Source organism: Nannospalax galili, unplaced genomic scaffold, assembly GCF_000622305.1.
Source record: "Nannospalax galili isolate Female #2095 unplaced genomic scaffold, S.galili_v1.0 scaffold1109, whole genome shotgun sequence".
Classification (NCBI taxonomy): domain Eukaryota; kingdom Metazoa; phylum Chordata; class Mammalia; order Rodentia; family Spalacidae; genus Nannospalax; species Nannospalax galili.
Genome location: NW_008359787.1, coordinates 132,557 through 160,335, shown reverse-complemented (window position 1 = coordinate 160,335; position 27,779 = coordinate 132,557). Strand labels below are relative to the sequence as shown.

Sequence of the window (27,779 nt, the reverse complement as noted above, 5' to 3'; positions counted from 1 at the left end):
GTGATCAGAACCTGCAAGAGACAGCTCCTCAGCCGGGAGAGTGCACTGATCACGGCGGACTAGAGAACCTCTCCACACGGAGTGCCTGAAGGCTTAACCTCTGGAAGGTACTCCAAGAGACTTTGGGACTCTTAACTGCTAGAGGACCGGGTTTCCCTTTGAGTGTTTGTATTGATGTGTGTTTGTTGTGCTTTGACCTAGTAAACGCATATTGCAATCAGTCGTGTGTGAGAATCTCTTCTGTCCGTTGCGCCTGTCCTAAGCTCTCCCGAGAAGCAGTGACACATTTTGGATGTCACGCTCAAGCCAGTGGCTTGAGACACATTCAAGACAGTTACTATCAAGTGACTGCTCCCATTCAGGACATAGAAAAAAATTGAGATCGTGGTAAATCATTAATTTTCAGGATGATGATGGCTAGATGAGGCAACTAAGTAATGGAAGGCACTGAGGCCCGGGGTTCTGATGGGCTAGCAGCATCCAATCCCTGCTCTGGGCCCGCCCGCACAGCCTGCTGGGAGACAAAGTCTGGCATCTCAGAGGCAAAGAAGAGGCTGGACTCAGCATGTCTCCTGCATACTCTGAAGAGAGGCAGGAGTCTACCGAGAGACCAGAGTTAAAGCAGTACTGTACATCCCAGTTGACTTGGTATTGGTCCTGAACATGTATTTCGCATTCATTATAGCTACAACAGCGGGAGCCATAGCCACGTTTGCTGCTGCTGCTGCTGTGACGGCACTGTTCATAGTAAAACTCCTAAGTTCTTTAAAAAAGGAAACAACTACGAACCATGAGAGAACTCAAAATTGGGATATTCCCACGACCACTTTCAGAATGGAACAGGAAACACACAAAGAATTGGACAGGATGGAACAGGGGATGCACAAAGAACTGGACAAGAAGGATCAGCAGATCCCTGAAAACCTTGACCCTCAGGAACAGGGAATGGAGAAAGGGGTGGATGAGAAAGAACAGGGGTCGCACGGGGATGTGGATGAAAAAGAACAGGGCAGCCAAACTTCGTAAGTAGAGAGTTGACTCGGCAGGCCCAGGCGGCATTGCCCAGTGCGTGCTCCTTTCCTGAGGCCCGTGGGCACAGATGCAGGCCGGGTTCAGGCCTGGCTGGGTCTGTCAGACCTAAGGTCATGCTCCTAAAATGCCAGTTTTCCGAGGAAGGATTCTCTGAAAGCGAACGCGTCTTTGGTGTGTCACTGACCGCTGACAGGTCTGACAAGATGCAACTGGCTGAGGCCGGGCAGGGCGGGGTGCGGCCGGCCCGGCCGGGCCCCGCACAATAGGCGCCGCCTCACAGACCAGGGGGCTGGCGCACCTCAGCGCCAGCGCGGCGGCCACACAGGGGCCCCTCGGGGCAGCAAGGCCGGAGGGTGAGCGCCTAGGCTGCGGCCCCTCAGGCGGGGGGAGGAGTCGGCCCCTCGTACATAGGGATTGGGCGGCCGCCTAGGCTAGCCTTGGCCAGCTGAGGCGGCGCGACTGTTGCCAAGCGACTGCACTGGCCGGGCAAACAGGCCGGTCACCGTGCCCCGCAGGACCCCGCTACGTGGCCTTCCGAGCCGCAGAGCTGCACTCTGCCTGCATCACGGCCTCCGCCTCCTCCACTTTCCAGACCTTTTTCGAACCTGTAGCTCTCTGCGAGCCGTTGTCCGAGTACTGACGGGAGCAACCGAAGGCGAAGCCCGACAGTCTCCGCTGAGCTCCGGCTCGCACCTCCCCGGGCGGAGCGCGCAGGCGCAGACCGCAGTAACTGCCGGTTGGCGGCGGCGAACCGCAGTGGAGAGACCAGGCGGCGGGACGGGCGGAGGCTGCGCAGGCGGCTTACCTCCGCAGTTCCAACGCCCTGCCTAGATTTCCAGACGGGAGACTCGGTGACCCTCTCTCCTTTGCTTCTCGCAGGAGTCGCAGTCCCCGCACTAACGGCCCGAAGGAGGACGCGGTTCCCGCAGCCCGACCGGTAGGCGGGATGTCGGTGGTGGGCATTGACCTCGGCTTCCTCAACTGCTACATCGCGGTGGCGAGGAGCGGCGGCATCGAGACCATCGCCAACGAATACAGCGACAGGTGCACCCCGTAAGTGCCGCACGCCTCCCCTTTCCCTTAGGTCGGGTCTGCCCACCCTGGATACCCCCGCCCCTCCGGATCCTTGGCGGCGGCAGGTGCAATCCAGCCGGAGACTTCCAGCGCCATCTCCGCGGAGGACCAGACTTCAGAGTTGGCGCATCTCTCCTTTCTGTGCCGCAGACGCCTCTTCCCCCGCCACGCGCTGCCGGTAGAGTCCCTGCTTTAGGTTGCAGGAAGGGGTTGCTGTGGGGCCACCTCGGCCTCCAGAACGTGGGAGAAAGGTGTCGGATTGCCTGCATGGAGTGGCCTGAGATTATCTGCGCTAGGCAGCTGACTAGAGGTCTGCACTCTGCACTCCCCCATTCCATCTCTGAACGACAGATTTCTCAGAAAAGCAGAGGCTGCTTGGATTGCACACATCAAAAAAAAAAAAAAAAGAATAACAGTTTTATCTAACCCGAGAGGTCCTTATTTGTTTTTAAAAGGAGAGTTGAGGTGCTGTCCTTGAGAATTTAAGATGATCTGACTGGTTTCTGGGGGATTAGTTTAATGGTGCATTCCCTCAGACTGGGGAATGGGAATCCTTAGTCCAGTGCATTGGTAAGATACATGAATTAGTGGAAACTGGTGGGATTAGATCCTACTATCCAAAGCGTATTTCTACAGAGTGAATTGTTGGCAAGTCAGAGGTAACTATCCTGTATAAACGGGATTGTGGAGTGTTTCTATTATGAACTCTTGATGAAAGACTTAGTAGCATTATGTCATGGAAACATGTTTCCACATGTTCACTTGTTTCTCATTTCTGGAAACTTTGTTGGCAAAGAACACAAATAATACTATCATGTGAAAAAACTCTTACAGGCCCATTTTACCTGTAATTTTATGAGGAAAATTGTGTCCATGTATTTTATAGAAGAATAGTTTATTTGACATTTGTGAATGATCCATACTACATTTTAAAGTCAAGCTAATGTTATCCAAGATCAGTGTTAGATCAGCTTTAAATACCAAGGTTACTGCAGTTCTAGCAGTATAAAAATAATACAGTATTGAGTAGCTTACTTGAGTGCAGACTGACTTCATTCTAAATGTAGTCTAGAATATTTTAGACCTTTTTTCTATATTTACCCATTGCATTTCTTCTATCAAAATTTTAGGTGTTTATATGCTCAAATATGGGCATGGATCAGGTCATCCTCATAATGCTGTAGGAACACATTTCTTTATAAATATTTTTCTGGCTGAAGTAATCATTGTTATTTATGAATTCATCTCTACAAAATTTTGTTTTAAGCCAGAGTAGATACAGCTTTCCACCAGAAAAGAACAAGGAAATTCCTCTCTCTTTCAACAAGGTGGAGAGGTCTTTGACTTCATGAGTCATGTACAGCTCTGTAAATCCAGACTTATAAAGAGAGCTTCTAGGACTGGAGATTAGGCTTGGTGGGTAAAATGCTTGTGGTGCAAGTATTAGGACCTGAGTTTGGATCTCTAGCACCCTTGTGGAATAGACAGGCATTAGTGGACCTGTCTTTAAGGCTAGTACTGGAGCAGAGGCAGGCAAGTAACCTTGAGGCTCACTGGCTATCCAGTTTTGCTGAAATTGTCAGCTTCGGGTTCAGTGAGAGACTCTGTCTCCCAAAATGTGGTGGAGAATGATAAAGGAATACATTCCAGTGTCAAACTCTGGGCTGCACACATGCCCCCCCCACAAATTAGTAAGAGACATTTAGAAGCCTTCATTGCTATTGGATTATTATTCTTTGTGGTTGAGATCTAATATAATATTTCTGAGTCAAATGTAAGAAAGCTAACACTAATACATAGATTTCATGATCTCAATTCAAGCCAGAAGTTTCTAAGGATCATATATCTTGCATCAGCAACTGTGTTGTTTCTCTCTGGCTTGACCCTGTTATTTGTGTCAAAAGCATATGTTGTTGTTACTGAACAAAAATAACTTCATGGTAGTCCAGTGCTATTATACTGTGTATTTGCTTAGTGGTGATTAAATTATTGAGAGAAAATGTAGTGCTTCCTGATCCCAGGACATTTACTCATTATTATTAAATATACCAATATTAAATATAACAGAGCAAAAAGCTTTTTCTGTAACAAAATGTTACAGAACATTTAACCTAGACAATATAAGTACATGGAAAAAAATGAAATTAAAAATTATTATATTCATAAATAAAACTTCCAGGTAGTTTTCTCTGAGGTTTTTTTTTTTTTAATAGAAAAGGGATGATATATTTGATGCTCTGTTCAGTAACCTCTTTCTGTGTAAAACATCTCTGTATCATTAGTTTGGTTCAATGTGTAATTCATAAGTTCCATCCCTGAACCACATTCAGGTTGCTTATATTTTAGTTTTGCAAATAGTTTTGCAGTGACTATCTTTTGTTATAACTCTGTGGTGGTTGGTTAGAATTCACATTGGATAACTGATATAATTCTGAATTCTAAGTAATTTCACTTTTTGAACATTTGAACATTTGACCCATTACTTTTTAGCACCAAAAGACTTGGTAAATACCTGCTGCTAATCTGACAGCTCTGTTCACTGGCCTTGGCTATATTTAAGGGTAGCCCTTTGTTTCTTCTGTCATTCTCTCAGAGCTGGCTTTCTGCCCTCCTTTCTGGGCAGTCTGAGATACTGGTGATGGCAAGAGTGGTATGCACAGCTAGAGAAAAAATTTCAGTGTGAGAGACTAGGTGAATACTTAGCACTTCTACACCCTGATCCTGATGTAACTCCAGGAAATAAACACCTGTGTAGTGGACTGCACCTCTTGTCACTCTGCAGCCACAAGGCATTGCAGCTCTGTTGAGACCACCCAACTCTGCCTCTGACAAGATCAAGTGCATTAGAAACAACGTGTGTACAGGCAGGGCAGTGTGGTGTTTATTTCAGTTCCAATACGTATCTTTTAAACTACATTTTGCATTCTTAGTTAATTCACCTAAATTCATAGAACTACAATTACTGAGTGTATACATTTTTAAATATATTATTTTTATTTTATGCGTGTGAGTGTACTGCTTCCATGTATGTGTGTGCACCCGTGTCATGCAATGCTGCAGAGGTCAGAAGAGGGCTTCCGATTCCTGTGGAACTGAAGTTAAGGATGGTTCGTAGCTGCCATGTGGGTGCTGGGAATCTAACCTGGGTCCTCTACAAGAGAAGTCAGTGCTCTTAACTGCTGAGCCATCTCTCCAGCCCCATGAGTGTATACGTTTTTAAGGCCTTATATAAGTTTGTGTCATTCATTTAAGTACAGTTCTATAAGAATTAGAATTTCCATCCTAGACTTAATAACATCAAAGTGATTGGTTTCACTTATGGGGAATAAAACTAAGATTGGAATCCTTATTCAGTGTCAGTTCAGGCATCTGGTCAGCTATACCTATGCTGCTAATAGTGACTAGTATGTGTCAAGCAGTGTTTGACATAATCACATTTCTTTGAGTTCAGTAATGCTGTCTTTTATTCCCTAAAGTGTAAAGTAACAATAATTGTAATATACAGGAGAGATTAATAGGAATGTACCAACTAAAGGGAAAAATTATCTACCTGAGCAATTATTACACAGAGAAGCATTTTGTTTTACCATTAATAGAGGTTATTTTTTTACTAGTTTCTAAGTATTTTTAACAATCCTGTGGGGGGGGGTGTTCAGAGGGTCTCTCACTTAACTGGGAGCTGCAGTTTCAGCTAGACTGGCTTGGCCATCAAGCCCCAGGGACCAACCTGGCTCTTCCCTCCAACATTGGGGTTATAGACAGGTGCCATCATGTCCTGCTTTTTACATGGGTGCTCAGGGTCTACACTCAGGTCCTCAGGCTTGTGCTACAAACATTTTACCCACTGAACCATCCCTCCAGTCATAGTAATCCTTTTATTTTAAAGAAATATAAAAATCTTTAAAAATAAAAAAATGCAAATGTAAATATAAATGTGTGTCATGAAATTTAGGAGACTGAACTAGTAATGATAGATATATTTAGTGGTATAATTGTGGAGGCTATGCATTACATATATTTATATAATTGTGATAATTTCAATATTTATGATCATTTTACAATAAAAATGAATTTTTAATAGATGTATTGTTGCTTTTATTCACAAAAATTCTGTATGACAGACAATACTCAGTTCTCTGGTTTTCTGTCTTTATAGCTTTTTCCTTATTTCTTAACAAGTATATGAATAATCTAGAAATGTGGAGAATTTTTAAAAATATTTTTATGCGTATGAGTGTATTGCCTGCTTGTGTATAAGTGCATCCATGTCGTGCAGTGCCCACAGAGGTCAGAAAAAGTTGTCAGATCTTCTAGAACTGGAGTTACAGATGGTTGTTTGCCACCATGTGGGTCTTGTGACATGAACCCAGGTCCTCTAGAAGAACAACAAGTGTTCTTAACCACTGAGCCATTTCTCTAGCCCCCAAAACATGGAGAATTTTTTTAGATCAGTGTCTTAGGTATGTGAGATATCTTCTTAATGGATAAAAATTAGGTATCTTGATATATTAAAGCCAGTTACACAGAGAAAATACTAAATTCCAGAGGTTAGCTATCAACTTAATGTGTAGTTGGACTTTTCAACCTTTTTGTTAAGTATTCTTAATATGGATTGATTTTATGTTTTACTAAGATCTTATGTTAACTTTGATCTAAAATAGTGTAAAAGTTGAAGAATTAATACTAAGTAAGCCCCCTTTTGTCCCTTTCTAACTAGCTTCTGCAGTTTTCTGTGTGATTTTATATGCATAACTGGGATGCTTTTCTGTTTATTTGAATAAAACTAGAATTACACATCTTACAATTTCCTTTTTTAAAATCTCAAAATAATGTTAGGACTGAGTATGCTCAGTGAGAGAGAAGTTGCCTAGCATTTTCGAGGCCCTGGGTTTGATCAGAGCACCACAGCAAAAAAAATTTCCTATATTGTAGGCATTACAAACTTTCCATATAGCTCTACTTCCCTCATTCTTCTCATTAGGTATATAGTATTCCATCAATGGTAAGTTACTATAGACTTTTCAAATGATTATTGCTTCTAACAAAATTTCAGGGGCCATCTTTGCTGTTTTTAAGTCAAATTTTCTAAGATGATTATAACAGCTGGTGGTCAAACCTGGAGCATAGCTAAAGGTAAGAGTTTTTTAAGTATTCAGGAATCCATACAACAAGGCAAAACAAAATGGTTTTCCAGTCATTGCCTTGATCTTATGGGTGAGAAAAATCTGACATTATATAATATAAATATTACAAGTTTTTTTTATTTTATGTGTATGTGTGTATTGCCTGCATGTAGGTAAGTACAACCTGTGTTGTACAATGCCCTCAGAGGTCAGAAGAGGCTGTTGGATCCCCTGGGACTGGAGTTACGGACAGTTGTTAGCTGCCACGTGAGTGCTGGGATTCGAACCTGGGTCTTCTGCAAGAACAACCAGTGTTCTTAACCACTGAGCCATCTCTCCAGCCCCAATATTACAAGTTTTAAATGTTCAACATGCCATTGACAATGTGTTTAGCCTGTAATTGATATGCAAATTAATGGCTGTTGATTTGTTCTGATAAAACTGACAAAAGTAGGTTGCAGATGAAAGTTTGCAGATTGAGCAGTCAGAGTGAAAAAACTTTGAAATTGTTGTGCATTAGTATCTGTGTTTGGACTGGGTGAATTTTAAGTAAGATTATATTTTTAAATTAATCTAATAGTTAAATATAGGTATCAACTATGGCTGATCAGTTTTTATCTTTTTGATTTTGCTTTTATCTGTTTTTTAAAAAATTTTATGTGTATGAGTGTGTGCAATGCCTGCAGAAGCCAGAAAAGGGGACAGATCTTATGGATCTGGAGTTATGGATGGTTGTTAGTCATCATGTGGGTTCTGGGAACCAAACTCCGGTCCTCTGGAAGAGCAGCCAGTATTCTTTAACTGCACAACCATCTCCCCATCCCTGTGTTTTTCAGGCATGGTCTTGGATATGTAGCCCAGTCTGCTCTTAAACTTGATCCTTTTGCCTCAACCTCCTGAATGCTGGATTTCAGGCATATACCACATGCCTAACAGCTGATCAGCTTTTTAAATATGTCTATGAGATTTCTGTTAATGGCCTCAAGTTATAAGCTAATTTATGAATTATGTTTCACAAGCACTTTGAATCTCTTCAATTATTTTTCTATTTGTTAAAATATTTAATCTTTTGACCATTATATATGCCTAAAAAGCACGTTATATTTGCTTAAACAGCACATGGGAAAGCTTATAGCAACAATGTGTCATTCTGAGAACATTTCCTCCCTCTCCATCTTCTAGTGTTACATTTTTTCCAAATAGAGGAGAAACAGTATTCAGATGTTTTCTTCATAGCATAGCTTCTCAAATCCCTTTATTTGTAAGCATTGAAAGTCTCTAATAAAGGATGTTTTCCCAAGTTTATTTTAACCTATGAAGAATTATATTTTGCAGAATATTCTTTTAGATATGCACTAAGGCAGTGATTCTCAAGTGGAGGCTACAGTGCACAGTACAGGTCTACTCTCCCAACAACAAAAAAAAGTCTTTGGCCCAGAATGTCAGTATTGCCAAGGTTGAGAAATCTTACTTTGTGGACATCCTGGCACGGTAATTGAAAGAAAGTGTTGCTTAGCGGTTGAAAAGTGGATTCAAAGCCAGACTAGCAATGTAGGAGGGGGTCAGAAATGCTCATCCAAAGAAGTGATGAGATTTAAGCTTGCTTGCCATATTACACAATTATTTATCCAGCAGCAATATACTAGCATCAACTTGGTCATAACAGCAAGTCTGAAAGTACTGTGATCTCATGGCCCTGGCAAGGGAAAGTAAAAAGGGTGGGGGCCTGTTTTTAAAGTTTATGTAGTAAATTTGAGAGGAGCAGACAAATGTAAAGATGGCTGACTTAAGAAATTTATTGCTGTTTTTCTTGTTTTGAGACAGGGCCACATACTGCCCAGTCTGGTCTCTAACTGGCTGTGTACCTGAGGTTATCCTTCAATCTTCCTGCCTTCACTTCCCATGTACTAAAGATTATAGGTGTGTACCACCAAGTTTGGCTTAATTAGATGAGTAATCTCTTAGTCTTCTGGAACTATGTGTTTTCTCCAGCAAATTCATGCTTGACTATAAGTTTCATAAAAGAAAGGAAATTGGGGGACTGGAGAGATGGCTCAGCAGTTAAGAGTACTTGCTCCTCTTACAGAGGACCCAGGTTCTATTCCCAGCACCTACATGGTGGCTCACAACTGTCTGTAACTCCATTTCCAGGGGATCCAGTGCCCTCTTTTGGCCTCCACAAGCACCAGGGATGCGTATGATATACATAGGTACATGAAGGCAAATAATATGCACATAAAAATAAATGTAAGAAAAATAATTTTATAAATAATCAGAGAAAATACAAATACCAATTTCCTTAAAGTAATATTCTGTCACTTGATTTTTATACTATATCTCTCTTCTACTGAAAGGAACTAGAACATTTAAAAGTCCAAACCAAATCTTATGTCCAAACCAAATTTTATGATATTTTCTGAGACCCTGGAACAGCTGCGTGGTAGAAACATTAGATTTTATATTTGTGGCTTAGACACTAGAGAGGTAGCTCAGTTGGGAAAATGTTTCTCTTGCAGGCATGAATACCTAAGTTTGATACCCAAAACCCAGGGCCTTGTGAGCCTGTACTCCCAGTGCTTGGAAAGGGAAGTCAGGAAGATCCTTGGGACACTCTGGTCAGCCAGTCTAAGCTGAACTGTGAACTGTGGACCAATGAGAGAGTCTGCCTCAAAGGAGGTAGACAGAATTTCTCAGAATGACACCTGAAGCTTTCCTGACCTCCATTCACAGTATAAACACACACACACTTAAGAAAAAGATTTGGAGTGAGGAAATGACTCAGTAGGTAAAGGGCACTTATAGCCAAGCCTGGTGACAGGAGATCATTTCTTCAGACCCAAATGGTATAAGGAAAGAACCAACTCCCACAAGTTGTCTTCTGTCCTATATACACACACATACACACACACACACACACACACATACACTCATACATACACAAATACAATGAAAGTGTAATTTAAAATTTTGAAACAGAGATTGGAGTTGCATTATAAACCCTCCTATTATGTATAAAATAGTATTTGCAAATAGTTGTTGAAATTATCTACTTAAAACATAATATAGACTATACTATATACATTTGGATAAATGATATCCTTTTCTGTAATATATATTATAATGTGTCCATTTCTCTTGTTATTACTAAATCATGTGAAAGTTTTGAAACAGATTTCCTTTTGTTTCTCTGGAAATCTTAGCAGATATTCTTTCTTTACTGTATTTTTTCTTGCAAATCTTATTACTTCCTTGAGCGATCCTTTCCTGACCTCCTGTGTTTCCTGACCTTCCGTTTCCTTCTCTGTAGAGCACCCTGCACTCCCTCTGTTGCAACACCTCATTTGTTTTCCTATGTAGGTACGTTCCACTGCAAGATCCAAGACAGCCAAAACCATGTGTGTGTCTCCCTCACCAGTGTCTCTCTAGCAGCTGACAAAATGCAAGGTGTACAGTAATTAATAAATATCCTTAATCTACAGGATTAACTTGTTAACTCTTTGCTATCCCTTTTAAGTCCAGTCATCCTCAGTGTAACTGTGGTGTGTTCTGCTCTTAAAAGCATTCCTCTGGAATATTACCTGAATTTTGTATTATATATCACCATGCATTATTACTCTATTTATTCAAAAACTTTTAATGAATTTCCACTACTCATTGAACAGATTTCAAATCTATAATCAGGCCTGTGAAATACTATATGATCTGGCCTTTATACAGTCTAATCAAACTATCCTATGAAACTAATTAAATTATATTCTTCCCAGTCTCCAAAGTAGCATTACCCCTAGGCTCCATCTTTCTGCTCATTCAGTAAGTGCCCTTACTATGTACTAGACAGTGTCCTGGCCAGTGCTGTAAAGTAGACTTTCTGTTCTGTGTATCATCTCTTCTTTGTATATTTAGTTCTCTGTATATCTTCTAGCTACACGTGGCACTATGCCCCTAAAATGTGACTGGTTCTGAAGCACAGATTTTTGTTGTTTTGGTTAATTTAAAATTTTTGGCCACATGTGAGCACTAGCTACTATACTCAATAATGCAAATGAAGAAAGAACCTTATGAAGTACACATCTGATCTAGAGATAACAGCCAGGAAAAATAAGTTGTATTAGATGGTAATACATACTATGGAAAAAATAAAGTAGAAAAATGATGTGAGATGTATATGTTGAAAAGAAGCAGGGCTTTTGTTTACACAGCATTCTTAGGGAGAGTGTGAAAGATTGTGTAACTTATAGAGACTTGTTTGGCTCATGATTCTGGTGGTTAGAGGATAAAACTAGTACAGTGCTGGTGTTCTAGCAAAGGCCTCTGGCTATGTTACAGAATGCCAGAGAAGCAGATAGGAACTTGCCATGTGCAGAAGTTGCTCAGCAGGTGGGCTGTCCTTACTTTATAACTTGTACTCTCCTTTGAGAACTAATCCAGTCACATAAGACCTAATCTACTTCTGTAAAATGGGTCCCAATCCTTTCTAGTTTGGTGCTCCGTAATCTACTTGCCTTCCATTAGGCCCTACATTTTAAAGTTGCCATCACCTCAGTGTCATTACATTTCTAGTATATGAACTTTTAAGAGGGCAAATCACATCTGAACCACAGCAGCAGTACTTATATTCCAGGAAAGTTCTTTTCCATAGATACAGATAGATACAATTAAATGCTTTTAACTCATTTCAAGTCTTAATTTAGCAGTTTTCTCCTGTTAATTTTTCCTAAGCCCTGTTATGTAGACGTGGCTCTTCTTCTTCTAGTGTCATTCTTAATCCTATATGCTCTATTATGTTGAATTTTTTCAATAGTCTATAAATTCTTCAAGGACAGGGAGTGGCTTATATATGCACAGTGTTTTTTGATTGAATAGTTCCTGTAGTCATAATTGAAATCAGGGAAACATTTTCTTAAAATCATATTATGAAATGGTACTTGTCTTTATGTTACATCTAAATGTAGTTATTGAAATATCCATTTGCATGTTTATTATGTGCCAGGTATTGAAACCATTTATTAATACCCCTTTCACTCTCCTAATCCTCACATAACCCTATGAACAGGTATTATCTTCACTCTCTTCAAGATGGGAAGCTGAAGCAAAATAATGGTTATATTATTTCCACAAGCTGCTGACAGCCAGGCTTGAAATCCATACAGCCAGATAGTGTATTCTAGACACCACAGGGAAGCTACACCTGTGAAATCTCTACACTGTGGCTGCCTAATCAAGACCTGCATAATGACAACACCAGTTGACATGCCAGTATGGATGGGGAGAATGTCACAGCATCCAATCTCTAGATAAAAGCAATCAGTGGATGCTGAGGGAGGCAGAATCAGTTTTCTACAGAGACAGGGGAACTTGGTGATAGGTTATCTAATCCCAAGTGGTCAGCCCTAAACAGCTGTACACACACACACTACTTAATCAACTCAATGAATTTTATATGTGTGTGTTTGTAGATATATGTTTATATATGCATATTTAACAATAATAATTGAAGAGGACAAAAAATGAGAGCGTGGCAGGGGACATAGGAGGAGTTACAAGGAGGAGAGGGAGGGGCAGAAATGATGTAAATATAGTACTCATGTATGAAATTCTCAAATTTCTTTTAAAAAGATAAATCCAAGCAGCCCTGCCTTACTGAATAAAAATAATCTTTTAATAGGTTACAGATCAAGCAAATTTGTAAAACAATTTTGTGGCAAATATAGTATTGCAAATTACTAGGACCTTTAAAAAATTCTAACATTTTGACCATACTGATGCTATTTAGGAAAGTTAAAAATATGTAAAATGTTGTCCCGCATGGTGGCACAAGCCTTTAATCTCAACACTTGGGAGGCAGAGGCAGGTGGATCTCTGAGAGTTCAAGGCCAGACTGGTCTACATAGCGAGTGCCAGACCAGATGGGGCTACACTCAAAAAGATCAGAGAGAGAGAGAGAGAGAGGAGAGAGAGAGGAGGGAAAAATATGTAAAATGTCTATTTCTACTACTTGTTTTTTAAATTTTTAAAAATTTATCTTTATTTTATGTGTATGAGTGTTATGCCTGCATGTTAAGTGTACCCATGTCGGAGGCCAGAAGAGGGCATTGGCTCTCCTGGAACTGGAGTTAAGAATGGTTGTTAGCTGCCATGTGGGCTCTGGGATTTGAACCCAGGTCATCTGCAAGAATAGCCAGTACTCTTAACCGCTGAGCCAAGTCTTCAGCCCTCTACTACTTGTTTTTTAAATAATGTGATTATTTTAATCATTTTACATTTATTTTTGTACCAGGAGAGCCATATAAAACCATATAAACAAACAAACTTCTTGTTTTGTCCCCCCCCCCCAGGGCCTGTATATCTTTGGGACCAAGAACTCGAGCCATTGGGAATGCAGCTAAGAGCCAGGTAAGTTGTTAATATGGATATTTTGACTTAAAATAAAAGTTAACTCTATCATAGTAAGTTGCCGTGGTATATAATTGAAACAGGACATATTTGCAAATAGGACAGTGACTTAAAACATCTTCATATTTTGTTAGAGGTACTTGACTTTGCTGAGTGTGGCAGCACATACCTGTAATCCCATCACTTGAGGGATTTGAGAGTTCAAGACTAGCCTGGGCTACAAGAGACCCAGTTTCAGGTGGGGTAGGGGGGAGATTTGCTTTGAGTTATAAAATAGTCCTTTAATTTTATTTATTATTTTACAAATTATGAAATGATGTGCTACTATATGGATTTAATTTTTTCTCGTATGATCACTTTCTGTAAAGGACAGCTTTCTAAATCATTCAGTGACTAATAAGTAATGACTTTGTAAAAGATGGTGTGGAAAGTGGAGTAAATAATTTCCAGGGCAAACCTATGTGACTATACCCCTATTTTACATGAAACTTGTTTTAAATAAAACTCTAAGCTTCTGAAAAACTTATAAAATTTGCATGATGCCTTGATTTTTTTTGATACACCTGTGTTTTTCATCCCATGATGGAAGATCAGGATCTATTTTGCTTTAAGGGTTGCTAAGAGCACAGATACTGGATCTCAGTAGTAGTCTAGTCTTAGACTAGAGTCCAAGTGCTCTAGATCAAGACAGAATTATTTTCTTGCCAGGAATAGAGGTACTGGCCTTTAATCCCACACTCAGGAGGTAGAGGCAGGCATATTTCTGTTAGTCTGAGGCCAGCCTGGTCCACATATCAAATTCCAGGCCAGCATTGGCTATATAGTGAGACCCTGTCTCAAAAAAAATTATTTTGGCAAAATGTCAGTCATTACATTAAGACTGTGACAGTACCAGGGCTGGAGAGATGGCTCAGCGGTTAAGAGCACTGACTGTTCTTGGAGAAGACCCAAGTTCGAATCCCAGCACCCACATGGTAGCTAACAACCATCTATAACTCCAGTTCCAGTGGATCCAACACCCTCTTCTAGCCTCTGCAAGCCCTGCAAAACATGGGTGCACTTATACACATGCAGACAATATATTCATACACATAAAATAAAGATCAATAAGTTAAAAACAAGTTTTAAAAGACTGTGACAGTACTATACTACATGGAAAGGGTTTTAGTTTACTAACCTAGGAGAAATGTTCACCCACAGGAACAATATACTATAGATGAGACATTTCACCAAAAATTAGAAATTGAAAAGAAAAGATAAACTGGCTTATAAAAAAAAGTTTAAATGAGAACAAAGACTAAGTGGGGAAAAAAGACTCACAAAATCAAAATACTAATTCATTGGATCAAAACTGCTGAAAACAAAGATGTGAGTTGTCAGAGTTGTCAATATATTTACACTGTATTATCTGAAAAATTTCTAAGTTCCTCTCTCCTCTCTCCCTCCATATCTATATCTATCTATCTAACTAACTATCTATCTATCTATCTATCTATCTATCTATCTCTAATTTCTAGGATAAGAGGAGAATTTGACAGACAGTACTTACAATAAACACATACACATTCACTGTATAATTTTACTGTCTAGTTGGAAACCAGAAAAATGAATAACATGTAATTCTAAACTTGGCTATAGAGGATATAGGGACTTGATATTTTAAATATTGATGGTATTTGATTTTTGATTTGTTAAGTAATTGATAAATACAAATATATTATCAACAGATTGTTACAAATGTAAGAAATACAGTTCATGGATTCAAAAAACTTCATGGGCGATCATTTGATGACCCCATCGTACAAACTGAAAGAATCAGGCTTCCCTATGAGCTGCAGAAGATGCCTAATGGAAGTGCAGGAGTTAAGGTAAGCTTTGCATTCCCAGAGTGCAAATGTCAACTTAAATGAAAGAAACCAAGTATGATAATGTTCATATTTGTAATCTGTAGTTTAACTTTTCTTTCTTGGGGTATAAGGATATATAATACATGTATACACCCAAGATACAGTCAATTTTGCAATAATTTTACTGAATGCACAAACATTCTAATTTAAAAAATAACTTTTAAATTAAAATAGTGCCTTTTGGGTGAAAGAAGACATTATTATTTAGAGAACTCTAACTAGCTTGAATGTATGTGGCTTAGAAGAATAGATCCAAAAATATGTTAACTGCTATGAGTCTTTCAAATTTATAAGAATCTTGTATTTAGAAGTATTAAAGCAAACTCCTAAGTGATGGATTCAGACTTTTAACTATATATCCCAAAATATTTAAGTTAGAAACTGGCTGACAAAAGCATGTTGAGTTTTCAAAAACTAGTGAGATACTTTAAGGCACATAGTTACTGTATGACCTCAAAATTTCTCTCCTTACTATGTACCCAAAAGATCTGGAACATAGTCTGGCATGGTGGCACACTCCTTTAGTCCCAGCACTTGGGAGGCAGAGGCAGGTGGATCTCCCTTGTATACATAATGAGTTCCAGGCCAACTGGGACTACAGGGAGACCCTGTCTCAAAAACACCAGAAAAAAAAAAAGAAAGAAAAGAAATAAAGAAAAAGAAAAGAAAAAAGATTTAGAACATATATCTTAGAACACAAAAAATCTTATACCCGAATAGTCTATTAATAGTGTGATTTATAATAGCAAAAAAACTGAAACAGTTTAAGTCTCCATCATCTGATGAGTGGATAGGTAAAATATATCTATACAGGAGAATAGTATGTGACTACAAAAAGAAATACAGTATACTGATTTTTAAATACATAAAATATAAAGAAATTTAAAAAGTCTGTTTAGTATGATTTTATTTGCAATATCCAGACTAGGGCAAATCTATACAGGCAGAAAAGCTGCTAAGAATTAAGGGGAAATGGGGAGGTACAGCTAACAGCTAAAAGTGGTCCTTTTAGAGGGATGATGAAAATGTCCTACAATTAGAAATTGGAGGTCCTTGCACAATTTTATAACCCATTTAATTGTATATTTCCAGAAAGATGAACTTTATGCTATATGAATTACCTCTTTAAAGCTATTTTTAAAATATTTTATTATTTTAATGTGTATGAGTGTATTGCCTGCATGTATGTGAGTGCACCCATGTCGTGCAATGCCATAGAGGTCAGAAGAGGGCTTTGGATTCCCCTGGAACTGGAGTTAAGGACGGTTTGTAGCTGCCATGTGGGTGCTGGGAATCGAACCTGGGCCCTCTGCAAGAACAGTCAGTGCTCTTAACCACTGAGCTGTCTCTCCAGCCCCCTTAAAGCTATTTTTAAGCCAGTCATGGTGGTGCATGCCTGTAGTCCCAGCATTCAGAGGGCAAAAGCAGGCAGATCTCTGTGAGTTCAAGGCCAGCCTGGTCTACATAGTGAGTTCTAGGCCAGCTGGGGCTACAGGGAGACTCTGTCTCAAAAAGACCAAAAAAAAGGGGGGGGTGGGGAGTAGAGATGTAGGAGGGCTAGATGCCTTAAAAATAATTTTACTTGATTGTGTGGAAACTCAAAATGAGAGGCACATTCAGTGTTTTCAGTGAGACTGTGATTCTTGAAGGACAATCTGTAATAAAACTACTAGATCTTTTCACTGTTTTATATCATGTGTATATATATTTATTGGATGTTATAAATGACTCCTAATAAACATCTCAACATTTGATTTTAGGTCCGGTACCTAGAAGAAGAAAGACCTTTTGCAATTGAGCAAGTTACTGGAATGCTGCTGGCTAAGCTAAAAGAGACTTCAGAAAATGCTCTGAAGAAACCAGTGGCTGACTGTGTTATTTCAGTAAGTTTATTTCAGTAAATCATATTTTTCAGTCTATTAATGTTAAGTGAAATGTTTTTCTTCTTTTTGTAATTTCTCCCCTTATCCATCACATAGCCTAAATTTGACTTTTCTTTAATTACCTTATTTGATAACTTTATGATTGAATTTCCTATAAATTCAGTTGTGAATCTTCAAAAACTAATATGTGTGATTTTTTTTAGTGACTGCTGCACCTGCCACATGCTTAAGAATCTTCCTAAGGGGCAAATGAGATGGTTCAGTTGGTAAAGGTGTTTGCCACCAAGCAACTAAGTTCAGTTCTCACACTCACATGATGAAAGAGAATACTGGGGCCCCACGGGTTGTCCTCTGACGACCATACTTAATGTAACCATGTATATACACATGTGCACACACACATACACAAACATACACACATTAAATAAGTGAATATAACTTTAAAAAATTACTCTTTATAAAAAGAATCTTCCTTTCAAAAAAAATGGGACTGGCAAGACAGCTCAGTCATTAAGAGCACTGACTACTCTTACAGAAGGCCTGGGTTCGAATCCCAGCACCCTCATGGTAGCTAACAACCATCTGTAACTCCAGTTCCAGGGGATCCTGACTCCCTCTTCTGTCCTTTGTGGGTATTGCACTGCAAGGCTGCACTTACGTATATGCAGGCATAACACTCATACACATAAAATAAAAATAAATAAATCAAAAGAAAATATTTAAAAAGTCTTCCTAAATAGCACTTAACTTTCCACTTTTAAATAGTTCAACATTTCTAGGGTATAGATTGAAAATTCAAAGTTAGGAATATGAAGTTATAGATAGGAATTTAAAGTTATATTCTTATTTGAGGATTTTTTTAAATTTTATTTTCTAATTATGTATATATGAGTGTGTGTGTCTGTGTGTGGGTGTATGTACAAAAGTGCAGGTGTCTGTGGTGGTCAAAGACATCAGCTCCCTGGATCTGGAGTTACAGACAATTCCAGATTCCAGTTACAGACAATTCCACTGTGGTTGCTGGGAACGAAACTCTGGTCATCTGCAAGAATAGTAAGTGCTCTCAACCACTGAGCCATCTCTCCAGCCCCCTGAAATTATATTCTATGTTATAAAAAAAGAGATCTTTCTTAAGAATTCTTAATAAAACTTTTAATTATCTGCTCTAGCTTATCTCTTGAAATACCATTGAACATTGTTAACCTCATTTCAACTCACTGTTGTCACTTAGTGTGACTATACTGCCATCAAAGTTGACTACGTAAGTTCAAGAGTTCACATCATCAGAAAAATAGAATCATATTATGATTTAATAATTATTTTCATCAGTATTTGAGACAGGGTCTCCCTGTATCCCCAGCTGACCTGAAACTCATGTAGACTAGGCTGGCCTTGATCTTACAGAGAACCACCTGCTTCTGCTTCTCATGTGCCACGACTAAAGTTCTGCATATTTTTAATAGGATAAAATGACTTTTTTAGCCATTTAGAAATAGTAAATAATAGTTTACCATTGACTAGACACTATTGTAGAATTTTATGTATATTAATTCATTTAAACCTCAGAGCTAACCCAGTAAGGAAATATTATAAACCCTAATTTTTTAACAGGAATCAAGATGAAGGATTAAGGTAGTTCAGTGACACTTTGAATCTATGTGTCAGAATGTACAAATGTTTAAGTCCCATCTTTGTGGTTGTAAGCTTCATGAAGGTAACTGTTCTCTCTGTTTTATGGACTATTATCCCTAATAACTAAAGAAGCACCAGGTTCATAATTATCCAATGACTATTATATGAGCCATTCATTATAATTAGATTTTTGTTAAGAAAAGAGCTAGAAATCAGGACAGGAAAGCTTGTTAAGCAAAACACAATAAAATAGAAAAAGAGTGCTTACTTAAAATTTAAGGTTGGGAGGCTGGAGAGATGGCTCAGCAGTTAAGGACACTGGCTGTTCTTGCAGAAGACCCAGGTTTGAATCCCAGCACCCACATGGCAGCTAGCAACTGTCCGTAACTCCAGTTCCAGGGGATCTGACAGCCTCTTCTGTCCTCTGTGGGCATTGCATGACATGGGTGCACTTACCTACATGCAATACATGGATACACATAAAATAAAAATAATAAAATAAATTTTTTTAATTTAAGGTTGGGGCCAGTGAAATGGCTCAGTGGCTAACGGTGCTTGCCACAGAAATCTGGCAACCTGCATTCAATCCTTGGAACCCATGTAAGGGTGAAAGTAGAGAACCAACATAACAGAGTTGACCTCTCACCTTCACATGCATGCTGTGGCATCACACTCACCCCACATTAATAATAAAAGAAAAAGAATTAAACTGGGTATGGTGACTCAAGCCTGTAGTCTAAACATGTTATTTAACTTTTTAGTGTAAACACATTTAATATTTTTGTAAAGTATGTTTTACTGAATTTCCAGTAATATATCCTTCCCATTCTTGGAAATGTAACCAATTTAAACACTTGAATTTCATTTTCTGGTTGTGCATATATCACAAAAATGAAATTATGTTCTATTTGTCCTTTTTTTTTTACATGTGTTTGTCTGTATTTGTCTGAATGTGTACCACGTTGTGCATTGCAGGGGTGTCATATGCCCTGGAACTGGAGTTATAGGCAATTGTGAGCCACCTGATATGGGTGTTGGGAACCAAACCTTGGTCCCCTGTAAGAGCAGCAAGTGCTATTAACTACTGAGCCATCTCTCCAGTCCTGGATGTCCTTTTTAAACATGATATATTAATGACTATTCCATGACAATGAATATCTAGCTGATTTTACTTACATAGGATTCCATTATATGAATGTATTATAACACATTTATCTCATTTTATTAGAGTCTTGGGTTTTCAATTTTTCATTATTAAAGATGAACTAATATTTTTAATACTCTATTAGTCCAGTTTTCATTACTGTATCAAAATAATTGAGCAGGTTAACTTAATCAGGAAAAAGGTTTATTTAGCTCCCAGTTTTGGTGCTGAATGTTTACCATTAGCAACTCCATTAGTTTGGCCTGTGATGAGATCATCATACAACATCATTGGCAAGAGTGTGCAAGAAAGAGAAGACTGCACTCTCAGACAAGAAGCCAGAGACTGGGTTCCATCATCCCTTCCCAGAGCAGAGTATCCCTCTGCAGTCTTCAGCTGCACACTGCACTCCAACTGCAGCTTTCGCCTCCACAGCATCCTCGCTGAGAACCAGTGTTCCAGCACACGAACCTTAGAGAAAAACATCTAAACCACAGCAACCAGACTGGCATGAGAACCTTCAGATTAGCAGAACTTCAACCGTCCTGCCTTATTATTAATTACACTAGTGCCCATATTTTAGATCAAATCTGTATGGTATAGAGACTGTCAGACTTAAAAACTTATATTAGTATTTTTGTTGGTAAAGTTATATAAGTTTTTTTTTCAGTTGCTAATATATTTAGTAAAAAGATACTGAGACAATGTGCTTAATTGCTATTTTTTTTATAATCAGATTCCGAGCTTTTTCACAGATGCCGAGAGAAGATCTGTGATGGCTGCAGCTCAGGTTGCAGGCTTGAATTGTTTGAGGCTGATGAATGAAACTACTGCAGGTCTGTAACTGTCATTTGAAAATCACTGTCAGAAAAATACTATTTTCTCTTGTAGCAACTTTTTAAAGCTGGTAAATTATTGCTTATCATTTGTTGCTTTGGAATACAAAATTTTGGCTGAAGTTAAATTCATATTGAATTTGAAGACTGGTTATTATTATACAGTTGTAAATAAGCTGTGAAAATAAAATCAATTTGTGAAGTTTAATTGAATCAAGTATTTTTACTGTACTATATATTAAAAAATGGTAAAAATGATTTATCTCTTCCCTGTTTTCTAAGTGATTGCTATACTAGGATTAACCTGATTCTTTGTTCTTAAACAGTTGCACTAGCATATGGAATTTATAAACAGGATCTTCCTCCATTAGATGAGAAACCAAGGAATGTTGTATTTATTGATATGGGACATTCTGCCTATCAGGTCTCGATTTGTGCTTTTAACAAAGGAAAGCTTAAAGTAAGTAAATAAATGATTTTCTATATTTAACTTTCATGATTAAGACCACAGACTATATAAAGAGTCTTAACAGGTGGACTTAAATTCTTGCTCTGTCCCTAAAAAAAAAATGTGACCATGAGCAAGTTTTTTAACTTCTTTTAACCTTTGTTTCCTTACCTGAAAATAATATCACTGGCAACTTCCTAGAATTTTATTTTAGTAAAACAGTGAGTTTATTGGGGTTACTCACAGGAGTTAGGGATAAGGAATAATACATACCCTAGCCTGGGTGACAAAAATGTTGCATCCCTGGAGCTCGCTGCATAGCATGCAGATAGCTTGACTGGTGGAGAGTCTTCTAGAATTTTCCATGTTCAAAGGCTTGGGATGCTTGGCATATTGTAGCTGCTGGGTGGTAGATATCTTTGTTAGCTGTGTTAACATGTTTATTAGTCACCTATTAGGGATCATAGATTATCCATAAATACCTTAGAGGAATTTTTTTCTGAAATGATTCATGTTTTTGTTAATACTCAGGACTCCCCATAATTTTCAATATAGCGTTACTTCTCTTTACTTCTTATAATCTGAATTTGGCTTAATAACTATTTTTACATTGCCTTTCTTAAAAGTGTAATACTCAGAAATAAAAGTACTTTGGTTTATCCAACTCTGTGAGAATCTTTAGTCCTGCGGTTCATATTACTATAACAACACTCTTATAATCAGAAAAATGTAAATGACATACAATAAAAATACAGCAGTTTAGATATAAATTATTTTAAATATTTGCTTTTAATTTTAACTTAATTGAAAAGATGGATTTTCTCCCTTCTTTTTCAAGCTAGCTTTTAGTATAGCCATCTATACTTTTTCTATCAGAGAGCCTTGTTAAAGTCTGATAAAGACTGTGGCCTTTCTCCTCAGTCAAATACACACTTGCACTAGCCAGGATGATTTTGCATTTAGTTGTGGGCAACACTAGAACATAATGTCCATAGTCTACATTCATGGATTCTCTGTGCTACTTTGCTGGAAAGCCATCACACACAGGTTGTATTCACATCCTACTGTGATGTTTCCCATTATGCGCATACACACACCTCTTTTTACAAAGAATGTACTGAAGAATCAAGCCTGTGTAAGAGTCATTAATCCTAATCTAGGTAGAGAGATTAGATGTCTTGGAATGTACTCCTTCACACGGCTGCTAGCTGGGAGTCCATTAGGCAACATTTATTCATTATTTCCGTTTTCATGTTTGCTCTCTTGTGTGTTCTTTTGTTTTAAATTATTTTCAAAAATAAGCAGGTTTTTACAAATAAAATGGTCTAAGGGCCTAAATCCTGACCTGGAATTTAAGCAGTTAAACACAATATACTTTAGATACAGTGGTTTGATCCACTTTTTTTGTATGCTTATGTCATTAGAACTGCTCTTTGCTATCTTATTGGTTCTGTACTATTATAGAGCCAATGGATAGGAGTTAATGACGTTTCATTTGTTGTGATTCAGTTATTTCAGAATTATAAGTGTTCTTTTAAGTTGTGATACAGATATGTCATTATGAAGAAGACAGTGACGAGAAGGGAAGTACGCTGGCTATATATAAGGGATAGTACAACTCTGACCCAAAATTTGGCACCGCTATGATTTGGACAATTTCTTTTGCTTTGCTTTTACTTTTATAATTTTAATAAGAAGGGTAACTTTCAAGAGTATATTTCTGAAAACTTAGTTTTGCATTTTCAATTAAATAGGTGTTGGCTACTACCTTTGACCCATATTTGGGTGGCAGGAACTTTGATGAGGCTTTAGTCGACTACTTCTGTGATGAGTTCAAGACCAAATACAAGATAAATGTGAAAGAAAACTCTCGGGCCTTGTTGCGTTTATATCAGGAATGTGAAAAACTAAAGAAGCTAATGAGTGCAAATGCATCAGATCTTCCACTGAACATTGAGTGTTTCATGAATGACCTTGATGTTTCTAGTAAGATGAACAGGTACCATGTATATTTTCAGTTTGAAGAGTGACTGCTGATTTTATTATGTTTGAATCATGCCATGGGTCCTCCCCCCACCCCCATTCTGCTGCTCAACTTTCTGACCGTGAAATAATTAATTTTATTTCATTTTGTCACAGGGCTCAATTTGAACAATTGTGTGCTTCCCTCTTGGCCAGGGTTGAACCACCATTAAAAGCAGTAATGGAGCAAGCTAGTAAGTGGAAATGACTGTGTTCCCAAAACTGTACCATGTGATAAAAACAATAGAAAGTTTGATTTTTTTTTTCTTTGTCTTTTTGAAGCAGGGTCTCCCTGTAGCCCCAGCTGTCTTGGAACTTACTATGTAGACCAGGCTGGCCTTGAACTCACAGAGATCTGCCTGCCTCTGCATCCCAAGTGCTGGGACTACAGGCATGCTTGGCTAGAAAGTTTGATTTCTTTTAATGTTTCATATTTTCAGTTTCAAAGAAGGAAATTACAAGAAATACTAGAATAGGGCACTAGAAGTTCAGCTTTATGAGAATTCTTCATTTTATTCTTCACATCATAAAGCTAATGTCAATTATATTTTGGGAGGATTGTGGAACTACATAACGTTTTAAAAAGAAATTAAATTAGAAACAAGGGATATGGTTGTTGTTTTGAAGCTACATTAGAAATAAGCTTCAATAAAGTTGGAAGGTGAAAGACTCTGCCGAGCTCCCTTAAAATCCATGAGGCACCTCTTCTGTCCCTGCTCTCTCTATCATCTGGACCATGTTCTGTACCATCACATAGGTAATACTAACTTTGCCTTTTTCCATAATTTTTGTTCTTTTCATTTTTATCTTTCTTTTGAGACAGCATCTCTTTGTAGCACTGTTTGGCCTTGATCTCAGAGAGATTCACATGCCTCTGCCTCCTGAGTACTGGCACTAGACATGTGCCGCCACACCAGGCTCCGTTTTATCTTCTTCTGAATACATAAAAACCGACTTAAGTAAAAACTACATTCCACATCTACATTCACAATTTTTAAAGATTTTTCTTTTTTTCATTGAAAAACATTTTGTTTTCCAGACTTACAACGTGAAGATATAAATAGCATAGAAATTGTAGGAGGAGCAACACGAATTCCTGCAGTGAAGGAACAGATCACTAAATTCTTTCTTAAAGACATAAGCACCACTTTAAATGCTGATGAAGCCGTTGCCAGAGGATGTGCCTTGCAGGTCTGGGGTTTCTTAATGTATATTTTGCCCCAAATGCCTGGTGGGTCTAAAGGAGCCTTTTATCTATTCCAACCACCTGTCAATAGGGAAAGAGTAAATAGAAATTATTCTTAATAAGTAAGTCTTGCGTCTTCCTCATTTGTTTTTAAATTGTAATAGGATAATATATCTATATACTGAAAACTGAATTCTTGAAATTATGTCCATTTAAAATTCTTTTAGAAATTTAAAACTGTTCTTATATTAGTTTTCGTAAAACTGCATTCAAAATTCTAGCCCTTTTAAACTTTCATTTGCCATTGCCAAAATGTAACAAATTTTAAAATACAATAGCTTTATTATAAGAACCTTATTAAGCAATTCAATCAGGGTTAACATAGAATGTGATTTGTATTTGTTTATTTAAGTGTATTTCTTATTTTCCAGTGTGCAATTCTTTCACCAGCATTTAAAGTGCGAGAATTTTCTATAACGGACCTTGTTCCCTATTCAGTCACATTAAGGTGGAAGACTTCTTTTGAAGATGGAACTGGGTAAGTTATTTTTTAAATCTTCTTAAATGTATCATAAATCTTTAACCAATTAAATCTTTTTCAAAAATAGAGAAATTTATACTTCTTTAAATTCTCTTAAGTACTTTAAAATAAAGTGTTAGAGAAAAGAGAATGTAAAAGTAGTTTGTAATTTGTAAACTGTTATGGGCATATTTGTGAATTTGTTAATTCACATTTGCCATGTCCCAGCTCCTTTAGCCTGTTTTACAAAAGTAATAATTTTTAGCAGCTAGTGTATATATCCAGGCCTTTTCTTTGAATATCTATAAATAAAAGAATTTATCTGTTTAGTAAGAATCATCTATGTAGCTCCAGTGCAATTTGTTTTTGAAAAAGATATTGTATAGTACCTTTCTACGTCAGTAGACAATAACTGTTTTTGAAATAGTTGTATCTGCATAGTAAATAACCAACACACTTTTAAAGTTATATTTTGCTACTTTAAGCAGTGTTATTTAGAAACATTATTGTACATATAACCATGTCCCACTGCATTTGCTATATCTATAAAATAGTAGTATGAGTACAATTGTTAAGCCAGAGTATATGCACTATTTTGACTCATATTAACAATTGGTCACTATCACTAAAAAGATTTTAACAACTTACATTGCTATTAAGATCTAGGAGATTACTTGTCTTAACTCATTTTTGTTATACTTTTAAATTTAACATGCTTATAGTGAAAAATATAATAGATCGCTTTGCTTAGTAAAAAATACAAAGATTAAAGGAAGTATGCACGTGTGATGAGAGAAACAAGGCAAAGAACAGCAGCAACAGTAGATATCCAGACACTCATCGTCCTGTCTTTATTTTTTTACCCTTCTGCAAATTTAAATTTTTTTCCAAATAAAAGGGTATTTTAAAGAGCTCTGGAAGGGTTCTTCAAGGTTTATTCAAAAGGTGTATATGGCAAGTGTTTGAGAGTTAATTGGCAAGGCTTGCCCCTCCCTCCATGTTGACCTCACAATATGCATATTCTCAGATAATTTTTTTCTTAATATACAGCAATCTGTTATGATGTCAGACATTCTAAAAGCAATGAGCTATAAATTTGTCAAAATGAATGTAGAAAAATTCATAATTGTTTTTTCCTTACCTTTGTTTATCTTTGAAATTGCTATTTATGAATTAAGGATGAAGTAGATTCTGTAATTGGGTTGCTAGGCAACGCTCTATTTGTTTTTAAGTGACTATCTTTCCCACTGCACTCTAGGGAATGTGAAGTATTCTCTAAGAACCATCCTGCTCCATTCTCAAAAGTCATAACTTTCCATAAGAAGGAGCCATTTGAACTAGAAGCATTTTATACTCATTTGCATGAAGTGCCTTATCCTGATCCAAGAATTGGTAAGACAACTCAAAAAAATTTCCATAAAACTATACCCTTTGATAAACATGTAGAATCACAGAAGAAAAATTAACGTTTCATTTATGTAGTCCTGAATTTTAAAAGAAATCTGTCCTTTTGTAACTATAAACATTTTATTTATTTTTATTTATGAGTGTTTTGACTACATGTATATAAGTGCACCTGTGTCATGAAATGCCCGTGGATGCCAGACAAGGAGGTCAGGTCCCCTGGAACTGGAGTTTCTGATAGTTGTTAGCTTCCATATGGGTGCTGGAAACTGAACCTGAGTCTTTTTGAAGATTAGGCCTTAACCATTGAATCACCTTTCCGACACCATTATGAACTTTTAATACTTTATTTCTAAAAAAAAAAAAAAATAGCATGTTTGAGTAGTCATTTGTTTTGCCTTCTGCTATTTCTATTAGTGTATATTCATTGTATAAAATGATGGGTTTCATTGTGACATTTTCATACATGTACATATATGTACACACACACACATATATAATGTGCTTTAATCGTATAACCCTAACCCCCCATTACTCTCTCACCTCCCCTTCTTTCTGAACACCTTTCTCTTCTCAATAGTCCCACTTCTGTTTTCTGTTTTCATTGATTTCTGTATTTAAAATGTTCTAAAATTGACCTGAAATGTTGGTGTAAAGATTATTTTCTTGGGGCTGGAGAGATGGCTCAGCAGTTAAGAGCACTGATTGCTCTTGCAGAGGGCCCGGGACCCACATGGTGGCTACAAACCATCCTTAACTCCAGTTCCAGGGGAATCTGACACCCTCTTCTGACTTCTGCAGCATTATGCGACATGAGTGCAACTCACATACATGCAGGCAATACACTCATACACATAAAATAAAAATAATCCAAGTGCAACCAAGTATGACTAGTAATAATCAGATACATACAGATTAGAGATGCATGTGCCAGCATCTCAGTGTTAGTAGCAAAAACAATGAGTCTTTCTGCAAGGAACAATATATTCTAAAATGAAATGGAGATCTTTTTTAAAGGTTAAAAAACTCATTCAATTTTATGCCTTACAGGGCTTATACTGAATTCAATATTGTGTAACTGTATTAACTCAACTGTGAACCTAGAAACTTACAGCTACTTGTGAAAGAGATGTACTCTTGCTCTGGAGTGTGTTACTGAATATGTTAAAGCTGTA

At 37.7% G+C, this 27,779-nt stretch overlaps 1 protein-coding gene across 1 annotated transcript in view; it reads left to right on the top strand.

The window, feature by feature from the left end:
* Positions 1-1,325: 1,325 nt before the first annotated feature.
* The window catches only part of Hspa4l (heat shock protein family A (Hsp70) member 4 like), a 45,540-nt gene continuing 19,086 nt past the window's right edge, over positions 1,326-27,779 (top strand). The window contains exons 1-12 of the mRNA XM_008823685.3: positions 1,326-1,385; positions 1,912-2,085; positions 13,565-13,622; positions 15,350-15,490; positions 17,290-17,412; positions 20,925-21,024; positions 21,351-21,484; positions 23,227-23,471; positions 23,612-23,688; positions 24,534-24,685; positions 25,112-25,218; positions 26,459-26,592. Coding sequence (XP_008821907.1) covers positions 1,979-2,085; positions 13,565-13,622; positions 15,350-15,490; positions 17,290-17,412; positions 20,925-21,024; positions 21,351-21,484; positions 23,227-23,471; positions 23,612-23,688; positions 24,534-24,685; positions 25,112-25,218; positions 26,459-26,592 — 1,378 coding nt within the window. The 5' untranslated portion in view covers positions 1,326-1,385; positions 1,912-1,978. The remainder of the gene's footprint in view (positions 1,386-1,911; positions 2,086-13,564; positions 13,623-15,349; positions 15,491-17,289; positions 17,413-20,924; positions 21,025-21,350; positions 21,485-23,226; positions 23,472-23,611; positions 23,689-24,533; positions 24,686-25,111; positions 25,219-26,458; positions 26,593-27,779) is intronic.